Raw genomic sequence first — 15533 nt, 5'->3', positions numbered from 1 at the left:
AAAATTGCTAATAAACCAATGATGATGATGATGATGATCTACTCAAGACACACACAAAATTCGACATACAGGGCACAATGCAAACATATTTATCTCCCTCTCATTCCAGGAAAGCAAGTGATGGAGAACCAGGCAATGCAAAATCATGGCTTACAACAACTTCAGAGCTATCTGAAGACTTGATCTGGAAAGACTGTGAAGGTTATCCGTCGTTTTCTCAAATAATTTGTAACCTGAGTTGAGAGATTTGACATACGACTGTGCATTCTGCTGCTGTGCGGTAGAATCAAATATATTTTGAATTGAAAAATATAGCTAATTTTTGACGGCCAATTTTGAACAACCAATCAATTCAACTAACATGAATCATTCAAGTAAAATTTCAATTTGTTAGGAAAAAGTTGCTTAGGCTTTTAACCAGTTGAGAAATGATCTTGATGCCCAGACTTGTTCAAGTGTCATTCATTCATAATTGCAAATATCTCATTTTCCCCATAACCGTGATCAAAACTCTCTTGAAACACTACTTCCGACTTGACAAAATCTAAAATGTAATTAAGTAGGTATGTATTCTTCCCTGATAGATAGTAGCCCATTTATTTGGCCGTAAAAGCTGTTAAACAGAAATATTCTCGCAACATAGCTACCGGTACTTAGTAGGTTGAACAATGAACATGCATACCAAGCTACTTTGGCCTGTCGATCAGTGTTGGAATGACTCGAATCAACCTTTTCACATGACTTGACTCGAGTAACTGTGCAAAAATGACTTGACTTGACTCGGCGTTTCAGAAATGGTGATTGACTCGTGACACTAACGGAAATTTTTGAGTCAAATTTCGAGTCACTAACTAATTGGACAGCCTGACAGACATGCAAGTTATTGAATCATCAAATCAGTGCTGACTAAGACTCTGTAATTGAACAATACACGGGCAAAATTTGTACAATGTACATGTTCTCGTCACTGGGTGTGACCTGTGAGGCAAACATAGTCATCATAGCCATTTAACGATTGTGAAGCCTGGTTTCAGCGCAACCCCATTGATTTGTCACAAATAAATTGACTTCAAACGAAGTGATTAGAGCTTACATCAGTGGTTCAAACTTTTTGACCTAGAGGCACCCTCTGCAAGGTAAAAATAGGCCATCAGCCCACGTCATATCACTGTCCGGCCACAGATTCTGATGGTGATCACCTCAATATCACGTCCTGGTTGCTGGTAATGATCTATTTTAGTCACCACCATCTGCTGAACAGTAATATGACAAAGGTTAATAATATTATTTAGTCACCAGGTTCCCAACTGCTACTCAGAAGTTTAATGTCCTTAATTTTTGTTGCGCGTCTATGGCAACTTCATTTTCCTGTGATCCCCATGTGCAGTCCAATTGACACTCTAGTTGAGAACCACTGGCTTACTTTGCCGTAGATTGGTAATCTAAATAAATAGCAACTCAATCTGTACTGCTATCATCGCTACCTTGCAAATGCAATGGCTTGAACAAATTGGTATAATCAGTGGGCTTTATACTTTTATTATGCCTAGTACTTTCAAAGGTCGACTTGTCTTGACCCGAGTCAAAATGTGCAATGACTCGACGTGAATGACTCTATGGTAGTGAGTCTAGTGGCTTGTTCCCAACAATTCTACCGATGAAAAAGTTTGCCCAAACCGGATATAGGCTACTTGCACACTCTTCACTCATATGAACCTTATTACCGCAAACTTAACTAATAAATGCAATTTTATCTATAACCCACAGTCGGTTTGAAATATATGTATGAAGTAGAATTTAATCGACAGGCTACAAGATAATGTAATGGTGGAGCACCTGGCTTCTTGAATGGAAGGTCATGGGTTCAATCCCTGGCCGAGTCAGACCAAAGACCTGATTATTGACACTGGTATCCATGACTTACCAGCTTGGCTCTCACCATTAACGGGATAGCATGGAGGAGTGGTGAAAGACTTGAAAAGCCCTACAAGGCCATATCTGCATCTGCCTTGTCCAGCGCATATGCACATCATGTAGCCTACCGTAGTCATGGTATTCATATGCACAGATCGTATGTATGGATGTCATGAGTTGGTGTATATGCCGCCAAAACATGAAGAACAAAAATATACAACCTCCTATTCCTAGTAGGATTTAAGTAGCCTACATTATAACAGCTATGAAGAAGTGGGTGAAAGTATTCAAAGACAAACTGTGAAAACCATCCCGATTGAGTGGGCAACACGAAAAAATGAAGTTGAGTCATGTTTTATTTCTATCATTGAATATGTCGCATCAACAATTTAGATATTGGAAATATGACTGAAGATGATCAAGACTCCATATCCCTATCTTCATCAACCCTCGGTGCTGTGACGTCGACCAAACTGCTTCACGAGTCGAAGAAGATTTGTCCCCACTCGTCCGACGAATCTATTGCAAGCTTCATACCAAACTATGGATTTGATAGGACGAGTAAATCTGATGGGGAACGTTCGTCCAAGGTCGATAAAGAGGTTGACGAGAGATGGGGATGCCTGAAGCGAGTACTCTCTGATGACTGCTCCGGTACGTAGATCAGATTTGTACAAATTACTGGATTTTCAAAATCTGCATCTAGAACTAGAACTGGTCAATTTTCAATGTGTGCAACTATAACTAGTGGATCGTCAACATGCAATACTAGAACTACTCGCTTATCAAACTTCAAAATTGTTTAAAAAGTTGAAACTTTTTTGCAATCTGCATTGCGTTTGTATCGTAGATTTCGTGCTGTCGGTGAACTTATTATTTGACATTTTACAGCTCGTAGCCTGGTGTTTGGTCAATGTGCCTCAATATCCTAACTGAAGTAAGACTGCCTGGGCATTGCATGGTTCTTATATCAAGAAGCGTATGATGAAAAATTGTGATGTAGATAGCATTTTCAAAATGAAGCAACACGGTGTGTCACCAGCAGTGTACGCACAACCTCAGTGTTGTCACTCAAAAAGGCAACAACTGCTGCTGTTGAATGTTCTTTCTCCGTCTTGGCAAGCTACTTAGTAAGGACAGACACTTTCTGCCCGAGAACGTAGGAAAGTATCTTTCATTGTACTACAACAAATTTTAATTATTTCTACCATAATTCGTGGAACTGGAATTCTTCATAGGGCCAGATTTCGTAGAAATACTCGTTTTTTCATGTAAAAGTTTGTTAGTATTCAAGCCAAAAAAAGTGCTTTCAGGCCAAAATACTTCGTAAGGACAGACAGTTCCAACCAGAAATCAAGATAAGTAGTACAATTTTCACATTATGTGCGAAAACACCTAATTTGCATACGTGAGGTCAAAATTTGGTCAAATTTCAGTTTTTATAGGTAAAAAAATGTCAAAATTTAGATTTTTTAGGTCAAAATCTTCCGTTTTTTGGGTAAAAAAATCGCCCTACTCATAATAAGAATTTCTGAATTGCAAATATGAATTACGAAATATTAGAGAAAGAATTGGCATTTCAAAAGGATGGGTTTCTAGTTTCAAATTGGAAGGGGTTTTGACCCCTAAAACCCACCCCTGGTTGCGCACCTTTTGATATTGATGACTCTGAGCTGGAAATTGCTGCAAGAACATCGCCCAACACAACACCGGTGCCGTAAACCGGGGTAGCTTTGAACACTAAGCTGTAAAACACTGGGATGGTTGTTGATGGAAAAGGTTGCTGCTGGATGTTCAGTTCTTTTTCATGAGGCAACAGCATCACAAGTAGTCTCAATAAAAGGTGGATTCATTTCACTACCAGATAAACCTGATCCAACATTGATAAATTAATGGCTGGGGTCGATTTCATCAAAATTGATGGTTATTGAAATTCTTACAAACAAACATAGATAGCATGGTAGTCATAGATTTAAAACTTGGCATCAAAACTTGGCATCAGATGCCTCCAAGTAGTCTTAATCCATGGCAAAAATCTCAGTGGGCTCACCCTGAGATCAATATCAGAAGATTTGATGTCCAAAGTTACCCCGTCAAATTTTATCAGAACGGGGTAGGGGTAACTTTGGACAGTGGGAAACGTGATATTTAGAGCTCGGGAAAGTTGCTGCTTTCATATCTGTGTCAAAGTGTATCGTCAACTATATTCGTTATGACCCGCTCGATGGCTTTTTAAAATGGAATGTGAACGTTAATAAATTAACAGTTTGTCAAATTATGAAAAAAAATGGGTAGGCAATAAGCCGAGAGAATGTGAGCGGGTGGAAGCTACTTTAAAAACTTATCACATACTCTTAAAGATGCGCCCGCTGAATATGACATAAATCACAACAAAATATATCCTTCTGAGGACATATTTTAAAGAACAGTGAAATATTTGAAACCAGCAATAAATCACGGTAAAAAGATTAATGTTTGCTAACGCTGCCAGTGGGATAACCTTATCACCATAGGCTATGTTATTTATAAGTTGCAATCGAGGAAGAAATTGAGATAGTGGATGAATGAGAAGCATTAGCCTTCATAAATGACCTAATTTTTCATGTTATTTTTTGAGGGGGTGGGGGGTGATTAGGTAAAAACCATGCAACAGACCAGACGTATACTATTTTGTTTTATTTTTAGCCACTTCTCTCATCAACTCTTACCACATAAGAAGGCAATTAAGCGGTTTCATAAACAATAGCTGACAGTGTAAAGACATACAAAAACTACATTGTCCAAAGTTACCCCACATGCCGGGGTAACTTTGGACGCGGATAATTTACAAAATACTGTACTTATTTATGACCATGAAGATTTTGGATTTGTTAATTCTAATCTTTGCTCCATAACCCCAATAAACAGAAAAACTTGCCTCCCCTGCACTCTAGCCTTTCCAGGATATAAAGCGAATTTGTGAAAAATTGTCTAAAGTTACCCCGGTTTACGGTATCGCGATTCACGCCAACAATATTTGAATTATTTTTAAAATGCGCAATATTTATACTCGCTTTACAAAATCTGTAACTGGAAATAGAACAGCAACTACTATGTTTTCAAAATCTGCAACTAGAACTAGAATTACTAAAAAAAAACTTGTTTACCGCCAACTAACTAAATCGGTAGATTGTACAAGTCTGTTGCAATGGTTTGTGATGAAATAAATAGAGAAGAGCGGTATTAAGACTTTTCTGCACACTAAAGGCATTCAAATGGATTCAAAAGTTAGACTAATATGGAAAAGTATGACATATCAATCAGAATTTCGGACCATCAAATTCATATTGTAATCATTTCAAAGTATTTGAGAAAGAAATGCTATCGTTGTAATGAATGGAAGTAATTTTCAAGTTCTGCATCATGAACCAGCGATTCGAGTATTTTCGATTTAGTAGCAGTAGCCTACTCCAATGATTTTATGAGACAAGTACTGTTTCACGTGTCGTTATCTAGGCCTATATTATGTCGCATGCCATCAGAACCTTTCATTTCTGACAGAAGATTTGCTGGACATATGCTTTCACACTGTATTAAAGCTAATTGTCCTTACCTACATTCTTCCTGCAGATGAATCTCACGCAAGAGACAAGCTTTTCAAGCAGATCCTTGAAGCTACTGAGAAAAAACCTGTTCGCAATACCACCAAGCCAAACTCGTACGTGCTCATTTCTATTTTACAATCTTTACCTGTACGCAAATCCCTTATGTTTATTCTCTTTGCGAAGCTTCAAGACTAAGTCACCTTCACATGTGAAACAGCGGATGGCCTACAATGGCTTATTTAGCGCAAGGTATTGTTTCACTTTGGGAGGCATTAGTCTCGATGCATTCATGCTGGTCCTGGTAATAAAACTGTTTATGTCGTTGTTGCAGGGGTAATAACTCGGCAACTTCAAATGACACACCCAGTCGCAAAGAGAGGCAAGCCAAGCAGACTGGTGAGGTGAGACATGCAAACAACGAGTCTGTGTGCGAGGTAAATATTGACATGTTATTTTTATGCGAATGCTCACTGGTGCTGATTTCTTATGATGCCAAAAACGGCATCGGATATACACAGTTTTTCATTGGCTAGAGAGGTAAAGAAAGTCTGAAAATCGTCGTAAAAGGAGCCTGACTGATTGTGTTTGAGCCATGGCTCATATCTGTGCATGTTAGTCATCATTAAAATGGTAGTATAAGTAGCCTGTCACAAATTCCATATTATTTAAATATTATTATTAATATTGTACTAGTTGCTGACGATTACCCCTGATGAGTGTCAGCCGAAAATATTCGGGTTTATATCAATGTCAAGAAGCTATTTGAATATTTGTAAAACTACGCTCGTGAAGTGTGTGACCCACATTCTGCACCAATTATAATGTCCACTACGTTCGTGGAGAGAAAGTGCTTGCCGTCAACGTATTTTTGGGGATATTGGATCTTTTTGGTTAAATTTGGGAAAACCTCAAACCTGTCCGTAGTCACATGGTTGGACAGTACTATATTTGAAGATAATTTTTGGGGTACATAATTATGGTCTACTGAATATAATTAGTGATGGTAAGACTATAGCTAGACATTATGAGAACAACATGCTGGAATGCTTCTGCCGCTCATAAATTTTTCCACGAAAAAATCTTACCCTATGTCTTCTCTTTTGCTTTTTTTCCTATATCGGAATACACATCATCTTTCTTTAGCACCCCCATGGCGTCTCAGCTACATATTCTAACTTCAAACTCAACATCGCCTCATTGGCGTTTCATCTAAAGAAACACTCAGCTAGAGTGATGTATCAAGTTAATGGCAGTAGAGTAGCAAGGTTTCATATCTAACCTCATTGTTTATTATTACTTTGAAATAACCAGCTATGCATTGCTCATTGTCATTGGTCATCGGTTACGTAGTGAAGAATTAGTCACCTGTAGGTTCATAGTTGATAGATGGTACATCGTACATCATATGATTATGATAACTAGTAAGACCTCATATCTCTGGTCATCAAGAATTACTGCCATAGCTTACATCGGGAGAATCACAAGTTCTACTCGCTTGGATTCAAGCATCCTTCTAAATTCTATACGCATCGAATGTCGGCGTTATTGCAATTAATCAAGTTGGCGTTTGGTTATACTTGCCAGCTAAAGTCAGTTTGAATGCTGGTACTTGCTCATTAACGGATTGAATATTTGAACATCTTCTTCCCGTCAAATGATACTATTAAATAATATGTTGTAAATATGACATCATCACAACTCGTCTTTTTCAGATATAAATTGCACTACATACCCCAGTAATTCATTTTGTGGTGACCTGAAATGTTGTAATGTGGTTTGTAGTTTGTAATGTGTGTTGCCTGATGAAAAGCAGTATTCTCATTGCAAAATTTTGCACTCTTTTTCTTATTCTCCAGTCCTTGTTGGTTATGAAAGTGGCACCAATTTTTATATTCTCATTCTTTGCTGCTATAAATCAGCCGTTTGTATAGCATGGGCTGTAACTGTAACGAAAATTGGCGGTCTGGATTTCAAAAATTTGTTTTCTTATGCCGTCCGATCTCGATCGTTATTTTGAATATGTGTCAATCTTTTGTGCAATTGAGCACAATAATTATAATGGTGATTCCTTTTCCATATAATCTTAATAGAGATACTACGAAATACTGTAATCATAACCACACGTTTCAGAAGCAAACAATCACAATATATTACATTCATGCAGCAATCACCTCATGTCTGGTGGTGACCAATATATTACTCATATTATATTCTATGAATGTAATACAAGGGATGGCATTGCCATGTAGCTACGACAATTTGACCGATAGAAATGAAGGGAAACTGTTTAAAAACCGATTTTTTGTTGACAATAAAAATTATCTTGGCTGTGAAAGCCAGAGAATTAGATGTGCTTAAAAACAAAGCACCACAAAGTAGCTAATCCAACTACTGTTAAGATTTGTAAGTAACCTATGTAGTGATTAAATGCTAATATGTGAATTGCAGTACTGAATTTGAATACTGTAGAAAATTAAATAAAGATCACTCTCAAAATCGTTATATCAATGGTCTTGGCACTGTTTTCTAGCCGTTTATCTGCTATCTACGTAACATTGGTAATTTCTTAAGACGACATCAGCACCAACCACTGCTAGAACTGGTAAATCGCAGAAAAATTCAAAGGTATTGGAAGAGACAAAAGCTGAAAATAAGCGATTGCAGGACCGTCTTCGGGCAGAAAAAGAACACAGTGACACGGTAAGCTTTATTTTGTTACTGGAAGGTTTTACTCAGGGTTTTAATGACTCGAGTCATGACTCGACTCGATTGTGACTCGACTTGTCTCGAGTGATTTTTTCAGATGAGTAAAATGACTCGAGTTGAGTCAATTTGTGTATAACTTGAGTATATATATATATACTCAAGTACTTGAGTGTATAAGTCATTGTGTATGACTCGAGACTAGGATGGCCAAGACAGACATTTCATTGTTGCTTCGAAGAATAGTAAAGTCGCCACGGACGCCACGCTATTGGTATTTCGTCTATCAGTCCTGATACTTGGAAATAGGGCAAGAAACTCTCAGGACTGAGGAAAATTACAATATTATGAATACGAAGTATTCGATATCACTCGAGCACAGTTGAAAAAAGCGGGTTCAATGACTTGGACTCTGACTTGACTTGGTGGCGAACTAAAAATGAGGCGGCTTGACTCGAGTCAAAACTATATGAGTGAGATTGACTTGTGACTCGGAACCTTGTGACTTGGTATAAACAGAACACAACTATTGTGGAATTTCGGGTATGATTAGCAGCCACTCTTATGCCAAACACAAAGAGACTTGATTATTATTTTCTATTGAAATGTTTGAGATGCCTGCACACTTTTCAAAACTACATAAGGATGAGGAATTCATTTCAACAAGCATTTTTCTACAGTGTAAATACATGGAATAATAGTAAATAAATATTTCTAAATCATATGGAATGAAAATCATTCCAAATTGACTGGATGTCCTATATGTCAGCGTCTTTGCGCCAGTGCAATGCGCGAGTTCGGAAGGGGGATGTAGCAGTTTCAGAACTCCAATAGACTAAATTCATTCCAGGACACAACTGAAGGAACAGAACACCATTCAAGTCATAGTGATAATAAATAATGTTGAGCATGATGCATGAAAGAATTATGATTATCAGAATATAATAACAATAGGCTGTAGCAGCCCATCATCTGTGTAGCAGGAAATGCCTGTTACTAGATAGGTTGTACACTAAATAACCTTAATGTAATTGATAGATGATAAATTAGTAATTACCATAATTTCTGATGAGTAGGTAATATAATGTATATACAATGCATGACACTCCTAATGGTTTTCCTAGTTTTGGTTTGGAATATGTAAATCTGAGCCGTAAAATCACACGTACGATCATGGTAAACTATTGTGTCAATTTGAAGTAGTATTAAATGATAATAGTCAATTGCAGATGTAGAATTTGCAACAATATTTCCACTTAAATTGCATTAGTGCCTACTGGCAAACTACAATTGGTTTCATTCATTTTCAGCTGTGCGATAAAATATCGGACTTGGAGAAAGATATCGAAGAGCTTCAAATTCAGGTTGAGTTGAAGGCGCACGAAAACTCTACAGGGAAAATAGCCGGTAAGTCAGCCAAGTTTGTTTATCAACGTGAAGAGAATTAGTAACTGCAAGGGAAATTTTGTTGTGCGAGAGATAAGATAAATAGTTGTTCCGGTATTGAATGCAAATTTCGAAGATCATACACAACGGTACTTATACTCATATACTGATGTTGTGTGGAGTCAGTTGAACATCAGAGACAACACATTGTGTTTGCTCTCTGCCATCATTCTAAAATTTGTGCATAACTCTTTGTTTGATGGTTATTCATTCGTGGCTATATGCATATCAGTGAAAAAGCTATGCCATCTGATTATATGTCCTACTTTTCAGTAATTTATTTGTAAAAAACTATTATGCGTAATGCATTTGGGGTACATATCTTTTGTTTGTGTTCAGCAAACGTCTAGGGTTGTTTTACTATGTATAGACGTGATTCAATTACAGAAGTGATTGCATTTTTAATGCGTCACTTGATTTTAATGTAGCCTAGATTAGTGACTACCTGCACCACACAACAATACATATAGAATTGCGGGATTATAACACGGTTGCATTAATCCTAGCAATGCTTAAGGCAGATTGCAGACAGTCTCCTTGTATATCATAAAATGTGTTGGGCCTACCATTGCACTCTAGGAGAATACAACAGAGTTTAAAAATCAAAAATACTATCAGCATGAAGTGTCAATGCGGTTTGACATGACGCAGTGGGGTACTTTTATTTGATCTTATCTTCCAAGATCTCCCCTTTTTACACGATATTAGTGCCATGCTTTGCATATAACCTTTTCTTTTCATCAGGTTTCCTAATGATGATAGCAGAAAGTAACTTGAAGATTTGCATTATTTTGATGAGTCGCAATCACTAATCAGGATACCTGTATTAGGGCTCTTCAAAAATGACCTTTTTTCTCAAATCGTACTGGCTACTTGATAAAATTGTCAGGTTACCTAATTTAAGCCTACACATCAAATTTGGTTCAATTCCAACCAGTAGCCGCATTGCTACAGGAGAAGAAAGTTTCTATTTATTATATAAAAATAAATAACAAAAAATTTGAAAATTTTCTGTTCACCCCATGAAAATGTTGGGTTGTCTATAGAAACGATGTTAACAAAATTTGGTTCAATTCCAACTAGTGGAAGCAGAGTTATTGCCGTCGAAAAATTTGGATTATGAATGAAATAGTATTTACGGTGACTAATTCTTTAATTATTTATTAAAGTGGTGCCTATCAATTTTATAGGTACCGTTGAAAAACTTTTTGAATGTTGACGATCTTACATTGGGAGGATGGTCTGAGTAAAATCAAGGCAGTCAAGTCCAGACTTGACCTGATGATAGCTAATATACAAACCCAACATTCGCATTAATAGTAAATTGCATGCTTATACAGTACATTGTTTCTTTTTTCAGTAATTTGCCTTTCATTCATTTGCTCTTATCTCATTGTGGGTCGCACGTTAAGACCTGCGTTTATAGTGGGTAGCGAACTGACAAAGGTTGGGGAGCACTGATAGATCCCTATACCACCTATTTTTACACTACTTGAATGCTGGTCGCTGCTATTTGCTGTGCTTTACCCGCAGAGTTGGTGGAAGAGATCCAAAAGGCTCAAAAGTTGAGAGAGAGCGCTATGCTGGAAAGGATCGATATCGCTTCTCGCGATAGAGATGACGCGATCATGAGAGCCAAGGCCATGTTTCTGAAGAACACCACGTAAGACATTGTAGAGCTGGTATCCAAGGAATAGGTATTGATGTGTTGATTGCGTTGCAGACCGAGTAAAGATACGAATCCTGACAAGGAGAAAAGAGACTATGTAGGTTTAATGTACAATGATAGAAGAATTGAATAGTATATTCATATTGAAATGAACCCGAATATTTTCGGCTGACACTCGTCAGGGGTAATCGTCAGCAACTAGTAGAGAATTGGAAAGAACATTGTATATCAACAATCCGATCGCCAAATATGACGTCACCGGCTTGAAATTTCAAATGATGATGGTGAAGAGAATCTCTTGAGCTCCAGTTCAATTGTAACCTTCCAAGAAGCCCTTCGACTTGAATGATAACAATCAATACTTGTCTCGGATTCAAGTATTTGATTCTCTATGCCTTGCCCAAGTCACCGGTTTATCGTGCCTCAAGTTTAAGCTACACAACTGAACTATTACAAATCAGCAGACTGTCGTAACTCTGAAATTTCCTACAAATTTTGATGCGGGATTTGCGTTTTGGCATTTTTACCTATTTTCAGACCATGAAGGATCTCGTCGATAAAATTTCCGACGCTGACTCGGCGTCGGTCATAGAGCGATGCGGAAATGAGCTGCTGGCCAGAATGAATAATCTTAAGAACGCTCGCTGCAGAATTACCGAAGAAGAAATGGCGGTTGTCATGCGCGAACGAGACGATGCTGTAGCCAAGGTTTTTATGAAAAATCTATTGAACTACCATACCTTAATGCCTTGCTCCTATGTTTCTTCCTTATTTGGATGACTTCTAATACTTTGAAGAGGATCTTGGAGGTATAGGATTTTGATATTCCACTCGATAATATATAGTCATATTGAAATACACCTGCATATTTTCGACTGGCACTCGTCAGAGGTAATCGTCAGCAACTAGGTAAGAGAGACTTGAAAAGACCATAATAAAATGAATGGAATTCGAAGTCACGAGTAATCCTCAGGACCTAGTAGATAATCGAACAGAACATTCTCTTCTAGTGTCAGCCAAAAATATTCATATTTCAATATGGAAATATTATTCCATCTTACCACCTTATATGTTCTAAAATTTATTTTAGACAAAGTCTGTCTGGTGACGAGTATTGTAAGCAGTCATTATTAGAGCCCGAACGATATCAGAATTTTAGACGGATACAGATATGGCAGATTTTTGCATACAAACCGACATTTTCTGCCAATATCACAATGTGGTATTACTTCAGGTAGAACTTCTGATTAGTGACGGTCATTTTGAACATTCAGCCCATATCACCTCAGTAATGTAATAAAAAACCACAAGTTCCAACTAAAAAGGCATATAGTATATGGGAGTTGACAAAGCACAGGTTCTTCAGCATTTTCACCAATAAGGCAACTCTCCATGGCCTGCCTAGATCAGTCCCAGTGAGCTGAAAACAGACAATAACTTGGACACCTTACTTTTTGACAACGTCATCAAATGAAGCTCGCCAACATTGTTTTGAAATGTTCAAACTACACGGAAGCTTAATGTGAATAGAGTCATATTCTTTGACCTGAACAAGGCTCACCAAGAGTTCCACCTTAATGACATTAAATCAGCCTCCATAATTACTGTACTGGTTTGATATACAATTGCATAATATATTCATATTGAAATTTGAAAGGGACAGCTTGCGATACTTAAAGCAAGGAGTATGAGACCTGCACTGCTTACAGCCTTCATTCATCATTTCAGAACGGATATCGGTCTTGCTCTAATCATAATTGATATTAGAATTACTGCTAATAATGACAGATTGATTATTATTACTATACCCGGTGCAGTTAACTGATTACTTGCCTGTCATACAGCCCATGATAAAAATAATGTATATTATGATTGAGTAGGCGCTCTTTTTATCTTCAGTGATACAAAGGCAAGTACATACTGCTTACGTTTGTATGTCCACAGTTCAGGTACGGCCGTCATGTGTTGCATTGCTCATGTCAACTCATGTGGTCAATGCCACCATTGCTCATAAGCAGTATGAATTATAAGTGATGTTGATTAAATTGATAAGCCCTTACAAATGAGTTCACTTAGGAATGGAAGGGTATATAATGCTGCAGAAACATTGGTATGAACTATTTTTCAAAATTCAATATTGAAAACCGTATTGTCTTTTTCAGTGTCATAATTTGGAGCAAGAACTGCGGAAATACATGGATAAGTTGAGCGATGTGAAGAAGTCTGAGAAAATATCGATCAACAATAATCTGAAGGTACTAACCAGGCGCGTAGCCAGCCGAAAAATATGGGAGGGGTTTGAAATGAAGAGGGCGGGGTTTCGATTTTTATAGCATCAATTCATTAGGGTTAAGTAGTGCGTAAATGACGATTTTACAATCGCCTCGCGTTGACGAACTTACGCGTATGATAAGCTTGCCAACGTGTCCGGAAGTGCTGTTAATTAACGAGTCCCTGATCTCTCGCGAACAATTGAATACGCGAGCTTTCTCAACGCCTATTACGCGCATATCAACGCATATTACGTAACCTCGGCGACGATTTGCACAAGTCAAAATGTCCGAGTTGTTATGGAATCTGTTCTATAATGGCACCGATTTCAGGTGGTTCAATTTCAAACCTTTCTCATCTTTTATAACTCAAGCATTGACACACATCTTCCGATGGTTATGTTCAAGTATTAGCGAAAATCAATCAAGTATGTACGCACGTACAATGTCGTCGTCGTCGTACATGTTTGAGGTCGATTGCGGACATTCCATGTCATTCAGTTTAGCGATGTCACTCTTTAATCACAATCGCAAATCCGCATACAATCCATCGAGAGACAGGAGCCAAAGCATGCCAGGCCTGAGACGCGATCGTTAGGCTAGCGATGATATCTTTCGTATCGGGCGTATTGCGGATGCGATTGTTGTGTAAGCCAACGATGATATGGTGCGGGACAGGCAAAGCAGATGCGATTGTGCAGGCGATGGTATAGTTCGCACCGGGCCTATTGCAGATGCGGTTCTTCAAGCCAGAAGAACTAGGCTTGTGAAAGACGTGATAAATCAGGCTAGCAACAATTGCCGAGCGCGCGCCAATCGATGACTTAATTTCGCAATAATCTCAGCGAGATCGATTCTCGTTAGTTTTTGTCGTGCCGATGATTGCGAAATTAAGTCATCGGTTGGCGCGCGCTCGGCAATCGTTGCTAGCCTGATTTATCACGTCTCTAACAAGCCTAGTTCTACTGGCTTGAAGAACCGCATCTGCAATAGGCCCAGCCAATTAGCCGCGGCCGCGCGCAAGCCTGGCCTGGCCTGGCTGTGTTAAAGGATTTTAGCAAAAATATGTTAGCGTAGATTGAAGAATGCCGTTTGAATACAGTGTTCTTCAGATAACCTGTTGCTATTTCTTTGATTTACAATTTGACGGCTTAATATCAACAAAGCGTAGGTAAACATCTCTTGTAAAGGTAAAGGTGGGCGTCAAGTTCTCGTACTTTCACCACAGCTATTTGCAATTATTAGTATGGCGTAAACTTTCCCTCGGAGCTATAATTATGAGCATACAAATCAGTAACAGTAACCATTGAAATCAGTAACCAGAAAGGCGAATAAATAATGTACAAAACCGAAGCCCGTCAAAAACGCATACAGTCTCCATAGTAACGGGCCTACGTCACACGGTGCCGGACGAATAGCCTGAGAAAATTATTCGTCCGGGACCGGACGAGTAGCCACTGCCTTTAGGTTTTGCCGGAAGCTGTAAAAAAAAGTTGAAAAAACTTATCCTAGTTATCAGTTGTCGCACGTTCATTAAGGAACGTTGATATATAGTAGAGTAGGCTATGATGGATCAATGATGATGCTTATAACACTGCCGCACAAATGGAGGATAGAATGCTTATAGTGGTTATATAACATTAAAGTCCGAGCAATCGTTGACTAATATTCATAGGTTCGCAGGCCTGTCGTTTCTCATCTATTCAATAAATGAACTATTTTCAATTTTCATGTCCATTGTGCAGGATTGTAAATTGATAAAATGAAAGACAGCGAGATATGATATTCTTTTTCGCCTGCACCATAGATGCTTTGACGACGGAGTTGCGATACGGCCCCATGAGGTCATCTAGTCTGCGCCCCCGTTTTTTCCTCCTCCTCATCCGTGATTGCTGAGCGCCTAGCAGGATAGCTGCGGATACCAATATTCGAGTCTTTGGTATGACC

At 38.3% G+C, this 15533-nt stretch overlaps 1 protein-coding gene across 1 annotated transcript; it reads left to right on the top strand.

Moving 5' to 3' along the window:
• The first annotated feature begins 6 nt into the window (after nucleotides 1-6).
• On the top strand, nucleotides 7-13944 carry LOC145432696 (uncharacterized). The gene is made up of 11 exons (XM_080309527.1): nucleotides 7-201; nucleotides 2308-2568; nucleotides 5524-5611; nucleotides 5682-5747; nucleotides 5830-5932; nucleotides 8070-8198; nucleotides 9512-9608; nucleotides 11181-11310; nucleotides 11371-11413; nucleotides 11854-12024; nucleotides 13479-13944. The coding sequence occupies exons 1-11, from the start codon at nucleotides 78-80 to the stop codon at nucleotides 13647-13649; spliced, it is 1383 nt and encodes a 460-aa protein (XP_080165653.1). The 5' UTR covers nucleotides 7-77; the 3' UTR covers nucleotides 13650-13944.
• The last annotated feature ends 1589 nt before the right edge of the window (nucleotides 13945-15533 follow it).

Source organism: Botryllus schlosseri, unplaced genomic scaffold, assembly GCF_051294905.1.
Source record: "Botryllus schlosseri isolate E-star unplaced genomic scaffold, Bs_hap1 Bs94a, whole genome shotgun sequence".
Classification (NCBI taxonomy): domain Eukaryota; kingdom Metazoa; phylum Chordata; class Ascidiacea; order Stolidobranchia; family Styelidae; genus Botryllus; species Botryllus schlosseri.
Note: the sequence above shows the minus strand (reverse complement) of the source record. Positions and strands in the feature narration are given on the sequence as shown.